At 46.0% G+C, this 8237-nt stretch overlaps 1 protein-coding gene across 1 annotated transcript in view; it reads left to right on the top strand.

Moving 5' to 3' along the window:
- The first annotated feature begins 2234 nt into the window (after nt 1–2234).
- ENAM (enamelin) overlaps nt 2235–8237 on the top strand; it is a 10147-nt gene continuing 4144 nt past the window's right edge. The window contains exons 1-5 of the mRNA XM_006015461.1: nt 2235–2282; nt 2996–3040; nt 4515–4556; nt 5612–5960; nt 8231–8237. The exon at nt 8231–8237 is cut by the window's right edge and continues 64 nt beyond it. Coding sequence (XP_006015523.1) covers nt 2235–2282; nt 2996–3040; nt 4515–4556; nt 5612–5960; nt 8231–8237 — 491 coding nt within the window. The remainder of the gene's footprint in view (nt 2283–2995; nt 3041–4514; nt 4557–5611; nt 5961–8230) is intronic.

Raw genomic sequence — 8237 nt, 5'->3', positions numbered from 1 at the left:
GTAGGGAACAGATTGCAGCTCTGCCCTGGCCCCTAGCCCCAGGATGTCACTGCTCAGTGATCCTGGGGTCTCCATAAAGACTGGCTGGGACTTGGGTGGGCAGGGTGCATGGACACGCAGACAGGATGGGGCTGCAGGCAGGCAGGGAGCTGTGTCTGGGGCCGGGTCTAGGATGTTGGGGCAGTGACAACACAGGGCCAGGGTCCAGAGCAGAGGCACAATCCATTCCCTGCATGGCCTTGCCTGCAGAACCAGCACCCAGCTCAGGGCCATGTGGGCAGAGGATTGCAGCTCTGGCCAAGGCCCTGGCCCACGCTGTCACCGCCCCATGATCCCATCCTTGATCGCAAACTTGCTGCCCCGTCCTTCTCCCAAACACCAATCTCTGCCTGCCTGCAGCCTCATCCCAGCTGCCTGGCCATATGCCCTGTCCATATGGGTCTTGTACCTGGTGGTGGGTGCAGGGTGAACACACTGGGGTGCCCGTGCAGTGGTGTCCAGGGCCACTGAGGCTGCCAGGAAATGAGTCCAGCCACTGCACTGTCCCAGCCCTGCTGCACTCCCAGGGGTGGCAGGAGTGGCCACACCTGCCATGGCCCAGGCTGCCCCCTGCACCTGGGCTGGGCAGGACCGAGGGACCTGCTGTGAGCCAGACAAAATCCCTTGGTGGGCCAGATCCAGCCCACAGGCCATGTTTTGCCCACCCTGATCTACCAGCTTACTCAGAAACGTCTGTGTTTGTATGCAACACTATTACATGTCTTTTTATTTTACTGCCAAATTAAATAAAGGCATTTTACATCAGAGTGCTTTACATGGTTACAACTTTTAGGAGGACCTGCATCGTTTGAATGTTACTGCTCTAAGCTGATTTTTGGGACTTGTTATTAAACATAATAAGAGACTTCGATTTGATAACTCACATAATAACACATTCTAAATCATACACTGTATCAGATGTTAGCCTAAAACCTAGAGTGATGTCTGAAACATCTATCTGGCTGTTGATTGGTCCCTGCAAATTTGGAATAGTGTTTAAATGTAGCCTTGCCAATCGGTTTTGAACAGAGAGGAAATGATCTGGATTTTAAGATCTGGGGTATTCATTCCCCCACCTCCCAGCTAAGGTTACACGAGATCTGTCTAAGATTCAAAGGTAATTCATTTCTTTTTTTAACAATTCCTTCAAACTTTTAAAATTTGGAAGCCTGTATATTCAAGAGCAAAAAAATAATAATTACAAAATGACTAAAATGAATGCATTAACATTTGGATGTTTTTCTTGCTGGGATCCTTTGACCCTTGCTGACTTCCTGCCCTTTGGGCAGGGGCTGGACCTGATGATCTTATGAGGTCCCTTCCAGCCCTAATGTCTATGAAATTATATAGTCTGCCTTGAATTACTAGGGTTTACAACAGAATGTCATTTAAGAGATGATATTCATTTTAATTCACTCTCAGTAGGGCTGGAATCAGCTGCCATTTGTCAATTTTGGCTGTAGAAAAGCAGACATGTTTTGAAAAGCAAATATCTTTGTTATACAGTTAGATATTTCATTGTTCAATAAACAATGAAACATTATTCATTGTTAGATATTTCTATGGTCATTAAAAACATGTAGTGCAAGCGGACTTAAGATGCGAATAATATACCCCATGCTCACATCAAACTAACAGCTGTAATATTGGATCCACAAATGAACTGTGTCCTGTGCTCCCCCTTTTGAAATTTCAGATTTTCATGCTAAAAATGCTGGGTTAAATTATTCTTTAAAGACTTCTTAAAGACTTTGAAACATTTTATGCACTTGCTTGCCTTATACTTTTTTTGCTTTTTAGAGAAACTGTCAGTCCATTCAGTTGATTCTACATCCTTCCAAAACAGAAGCACTTTGCTGATACCACACCACAAAGTCCATTTTTTTACTTCTGAAATCTGGTGGAATGTAAATTTTCCCCATGTAAAAGTGAAACCCCCCATTAAAGGCCCAGTTACCTAAAATACCTAAGCATAACCAGGTGAGTTGATATGTGTGAATGGTCATTTAACCTGCCTCAATTTTAGTCCCTCCGTTAGCCCTAGTTTTCCACTTTTCTTTTTCTACATTCCTTTGAGGAATGCACAAAGTTCTTATGCAGGCTAGCCGCTAACAGGGGGCAGCGAGCATTGCAGATTGCCTAAGGGCCGTGAATTGTTTACTACTGTCATTTCTTTTTAGGTATAAAAGGTGAAGATGTTCCTCCAGTTCCTGTGCCTCTTTGGCATGTCTATAGCAGTGCCGGTGAGCATTAGAATCATTTATTTTTGATTTTTAGAGCTGCTTGGAATTTTTTTTTGATGGACAAAAAATGCCTTTCAGAAAGCAGGAGAATGTTCATGGTGAAAAGACTCTTGTCAAAGGAAATGTTGCAGTCTCCATTACTGGAGGTTTTTAAGAGCAAGTTGAACAACAATCTTTTAAGGAGAGTTTGTGTGCACCAGTGAGCACAGGGTTAGGTTACATAATCTCTTGAGGTTCTTTCCAGCCACACTTTCCATGATTGCTATGGATTTCTTCCTGCAAATTTTGAAAATGAAAAATGTCATAAATCTTTAGAAAATACTGTTGGTTTCAAATGGAGGGGATGGGGAAGGAGAACTATTTTTTTCATATTGTTTAAATTTCTATTCTGTTTTCTCCTTTTTTCTTTCAGTGGAAAAAAGCAAAAGTAAAATAAATAAATAAATAAATGCCTAGCAAGAGGAAGGGGTCTATATCCCACAAACAAAACATTAAAAGTGCACTGATTTTTAATTTAAAAAACATTTTTTTGGCTAAAGAGGAAAAAATGAGGAAAGGCTATCAAATGGAATAAACAATTTGCATTTCTTTTGAATTTTTTTTTACAAAATATATTGGCCTTTTTCCAAGCAGCTCCTCTGATTTCTTTAAGTTGTCATAAGTGAACACTGATTAATTTTTTTATATCTTCATCATCACCTCCTTCATCGCAGATGCGCTTGCCCCGTAAGGCTGGATTTGGAAGCAAGAGTGAAGAGGTAAATACGTTTCTCATTACAACTGCTGCAGCTACATTCTGAGGACATATTCTATATCTGCTTACAGGGTGCGTCTACACAAGATGCTTAATGCGCAGAAGACTAATTTTACTGTGCATTAGTGTGGCTGGCAAAAACCATGCTAATGTGCAGAAGGTTTAATCTAATGCACATTAACGTCACTTAAAAAGCACTCATCTGTGCTAATGCACAGCAACACTGACTATGGCACATTAAATTTGTACCTGTCATTACAGGTACAAAACCTAATGCACCATAAGTACTGCATATTAATGAACATGTAGATGCGCCCACAGAGAGTTAGGCAAATACTGTTAAGATCAGTCTTTCCACTGATTATACTCAGCTTTAGATCATAGAAAAGCAAGTGTTGGGATCAGGAAGCACTCATTTTCTCTGATGTTTTGGTCAAGGTAAACTGCAGAGATGTCAGCTGCGGTAGTTGCTCTGGGCTCCACTAGGCTGCTTAGACATGGATCCCACTTAGTGAGTTCAGCTCATGTGGCTATCTGGTGATTTTTCATGAAGGGTTCTGGAAAATGAAACAATATGGTAGGACCAGATCCCTTGTGTAAGAGAGGAAAGATGACTGCAGCCTTTTTTTTCCTAAGCAGGGATGATTAAAAAATATCACTGGTTATTTTTTTAGTGTGGAATTTTCATTTTCCATGGTAGAGTTTGCACGGTGCAAAGTCATTTGGTACTTTTGAAAATCCCTTAATCAAAAGATTTTAAATTATTTTTTTGTATATTTAAATTTCATTTACTATCCAAATGTTCTAAAAGAAAGTCAAGGTGACTACAAAAGCCTCTCCCTCCCAGAGTAATTTGCAATAAGCTATTTTAGATAATGCGGGGTAAAAAATCTTTTTTGGGAAATGGGGGGGGGGGGGGGGGGGGGGGAGTGGGGATCAGATCTACTGCCTGAAATGTACCAGTAGAAAGCTGGGATTGGTCCTAAATGGAAAGGAAAGTTGGTAGAATTGTTTGATGGAAAGGGTGGTGCAGAGTTCATTTGAAATGGAAACAGTGTTCTGAGCATACTCCAAGTATAACCATGCCTGTTCAGTGAGCTCAGATATGGTGAGGACACCAGGAATGGAGACACAATATCGATGGAGAAAGAAGACACACTTAAGGATGAGGATCTTGGCAGATGCGGGACACAGTGTCCACCTCTCAGGCAGAGCAGTAGTGGAGGTGGGGTTAATAGGAAGACCATATAGATGCTGGACATACAAGAGGAACAAGAAGTTTGGTAGAAGTCCTCTTGGACAGGGCACTCCCTCTCCTTCTAGATCACCCCTTTTTGGCTTCAGGCAGGCTTCAGGCATCCCAAAGTGGGAAGGATTTGGCCCCAACTGACGAAGGGAAATGTTACATTTTGGTGTTGGGTTATCATTTAATTGGTGGAAATTGCAGTTGGATTAATGTAGGATTTGTTTGCTCACAGATGATGCAGTACGGCCAATATGCCTACATGAACTCGCCCGCCGTAAGTTTCTTCTTTGCTGGGTTTTGAGGGTTCTATGCAGCATGTATCAGCCCCTGATGCTTCTCCTGCTCGCCCTTTCCTGTATTTGGGGTAGCTCACAAGGTCTAAATGTGCAGCTCTTATATCAAACTTCAAGACTTGGACCTTCCTTTGCTTCTGTCGTTTGTAAACTCAGTTTCCTTTCCAAGTGCACATTAAGGTATAGTTTTCTACCTGGAGCCCCAGCTCCTGGTTTCTCGTGTGATATAAGAATAGAAACTTTCTTATGTGTGTGAAGACATAGATATAGATATAGATATAGATATAGCTATGTGTAAATATGTGTATGTGTGAGTGTATTTATGTAAACACACACACACACACACACACACACACACACACAAGTACATATATAAGTAACTTTCTCTCTTTATATCACATGTAACTCCAGGAACCTGGCAAGGAGACCACATTTACAGGTGACAGAAGCAAACGGAAAATCGGAGTCAAGAAGTTTGACATAATAGCTGCATGTTAGATGGAAATGTGCATGATTCAACCAGACTTTCATTGGGAAACATTTCTTGTGTCCATAATAGAATGTGTGGCCAAAGCAAGGGAGAAAGAAAATCATTAACTTCACCCCCCCACCAAAAACAAAAGCAACCGCAGTACTTAGGATACCTCTGAGGGATGGGCATAAGTTCAGATCGGTGCCCTACTTTATGTAGAGCAGACTTGAAACTTCATCTACCCTACCCGAAGAGAACGAACTGACCACTGGGCAACTGGCTATTCTGGGGCAGGTCTTATTCTTGGGGATGCGGGGTCTGTTTGTTTTTTTAGTTTAAAAATCTTCCTCACCTTAGGACAGGGACATTTTTGAAATCTCAGATGTCTGTTGAATGGGAAAACAAGTTCCCAGCAAGCTTATCTCACAAGCTGGGGAGTGGTCTAAACTGTTAGAGAGAGAGACAGAAAGATGCCTGTAGTGTCCACATGGCTTATGTGTGCCTCACAGCAGGACTGTCTCATAGCACTGCCCACTAAATACAGCCTTCAAAACTCTTTTATAGATGAATCCCTTTTATGGCTATGGCTCCAGCTACCCACAGGTCTTCCAGCAGCAGCCAGTATGGCCTCAGCAGCAGCTCTACTTGTGGCAGCAACAGAAACCAGTACAACCCCCTGCCATTCAGCCCCAGCAAAAACCTCGACAAGCTCAACGTTCGCCACAGCCCAGCAGGCCACAGCCCCAGCCACAGCCTCGACCACAACCCCGGCCGCAGCCGTCCCAGCAACCAGCAAAGCCAAAGCCACAAAAGCCGCAAAAGCAGCCCCCCCCAACTCAGCCAGCACATCCTTCTCATCCTCAGCCCCCAGCACAGCCCCGCAATGAGGAAAAACAGCTATCGCCCCAGGTAAGTACTCAGAACTGAAGAGTGGCCGGGGGCAGGCACATGCTTGTCACTGCTATCAAGGATATTAATGGACTTGCTTTGTTGTGAGTGGACAGCCGCGTGAAGAAAGGGGAGGATGGGAGGTGGGGCACCCACTCTTAGTCTCATTCTTTGGTGAAGGATTTCAGTAGCACCTAGTGTGTTTTGTGTAGCTCGCTGCTCTTCTGGGAGCCAGAGAAGAGGAGCAGGAGAAATTGTGACACCGATCAATTGGCTTTTCTCCAGTGTTTAGAATGACACAGGGCACTGGAGCTGGGCTGGGCTCGTGTGCCACTGGGGGAACATGACCTGGGAGTGAGCTCACAGGGCTTCCTGCAAGGCTGCTGCTTGCATTGCTGAAGCAAGGGTCAGGGGATGGACCAAACTGGGAGCACTGAAGCCTTGTCCCACCCCATCCAACAAACCAGCAAGCACAGCTAACATGGCAGAGGCAGGGTGTTAAGTTGTTGCCCAAGGCAAGGAAGGAGTTGTGACTCAAGGTATGCCTCTGAGATATGGCCTCCTCCTACTGCCCTAGGGGTGGTGTAGCTCAGAGCTGTGCTTAAAACACGAAGCTGACCTGATGTAGTGGGCAGCTGAGACTGCCTCCTTCTCTTCTACCTGTACATACTTAGCAGAAAGTGCTTTTAACCAAGTTCTGACACAGTGATAGGCCTCAGCAGGCACAAATGAATTCCTCTCACCTTGCTAGGGCAGGGAAAAAAGATACGACTGTAAATAGGATTCAGACCCACAATCTTTGGCTTCAGTGATCAAAAAGGTGTCGTTTCCCTAAGGGGAAAAGCTGGTGTCTGTATCTCTGCAGGAGCTAAATGCCACATTTTTACTTCCACTGCTGCAAAAAATAATGGGTTGGATGAATTCAGTTATGCTGTGCATGCAGCAGAATTCCCACAAGTTATTCTGAATTTTGGGTTCTGGTTTACGTGCCCCTTACACAAACAAAATGACTAACCCAGACATTTTTGTCCTGATATTTTAATGGAAAAAAAGCTAAGTTTTCCAGCAGCTGTAGCACCTAGAAGCCCATGTCATGGATGAGGGCCCCACTGTTTCATGCAGACACAAAGCTAAAAGATGGTTTCTGCCACTTGACCACTTCATGACCACTTACAAACAATGTAACACAGCTGCTTTTAGCCTGAGTAGCACTTCCATGCAGCACTGGCCTCTCCAGCACCAGGAACACAAGTCCCACTAGCACAGGCACCAAGTATGTGGGGGCCCAAAAGCCCCGGTTCCCCTTGGGAAGAGGGTAGGGTGACCACCCGTCCCTAATTGGGTGGGGCAGTCCTGAAATGAGAACATCAAGTCCTGGTCCCGGGCTACATGACAGCATTTGTCCCGGATTCCTAGCATCATGCAGGGATCTGGGTTTTCCATTCACGGCAGAAAAATGTGGGAAACGGTGGGTTTCCCCTTGCAGGCTGGCAGAGTTCCAGCCTGCAAGGAGCTGTGGGGAGCAGGTGGCAGGGGCATCGTGTGCGTGTGTACGCACATGGCCAGGAATACAGCCCCCGGCAGTGGTGGAGAGCTGCTCCCCCAGGTAAGTCTATGTGGGGGGACAGACTGAGGGTAGGAGGGAATGCAGCAGGGACTAGGGTTAGGGATGCTGCCCAGCCAGGGCAGTGCATGGGGTCTGGGGCCAGGGTGGGGAGTGGAACAGAGCCACAGGTGGCTCGTCCAGAGGGCAGGGTGGGGGGAAGCTCTCTGCTGCTGTGTGCACTTCTGGGGAGGGGACCTCCAGGTTTGTGTGTGGGGTGGGGGTAGATGTGGGATGTCCGTTGTGGGCTCATGGCTCCCTGCCCTGCTGCCTTCGTCTTGGAAGCCCCGCATGGGCTGTGCACCATGGCAAAGCACACTGTGCCTGTCCAGTAGTAGCAGGGGTGGTGGCACGGAGATGTAGCACACTGTGCCTGTCCAGTAGTAGCAGGGGGGGTGGCACGGAGAAGCGCCCCCACTGCTGCCAGGTGGTCAGAGGGTGCCTCGCCATGATGGCACAGCCGGCACAGGACTCCTGTGGGGAGGGCAGCGGGGTGGGAGCCTGCATCTGCGCCTGCCCTCTATGGGCTCCTTTCAGGTCTGCTCTAGTTGTGCTGCCAGGGGGCAGGGGCTTCGTTTTAGCTTCCCCGCCAAAAATAAAAGTTGGCACCTATGCCCACTAGAAGTCTGCTTTTTTGTTTCATTTGAAATATACTTTAAGATGCTTCTTCACTTCCTTTTTCTCCCTGCCAGGTGTATT

Source organism: Alligator sinensis, unplaced genomic scaffold (assembly GCF_000455745.1).
Source record: "Alligator sinensis unplaced genomic scaffold, ASM45574v1 scaffold560_1, whole genome shotgun sequence".
NCBI classification, from domain to species: domain Eukaryota; kingdom Metazoa; phylum Chordata; order Crocodylia; family Alligatoridae; genus Alligator; species Alligator sinensis.
The sequence above is the reverse complement of the archived record's forward strand: the minus strand, read 5'-3'. Positions and strand labels throughout refer to the sequence as shown.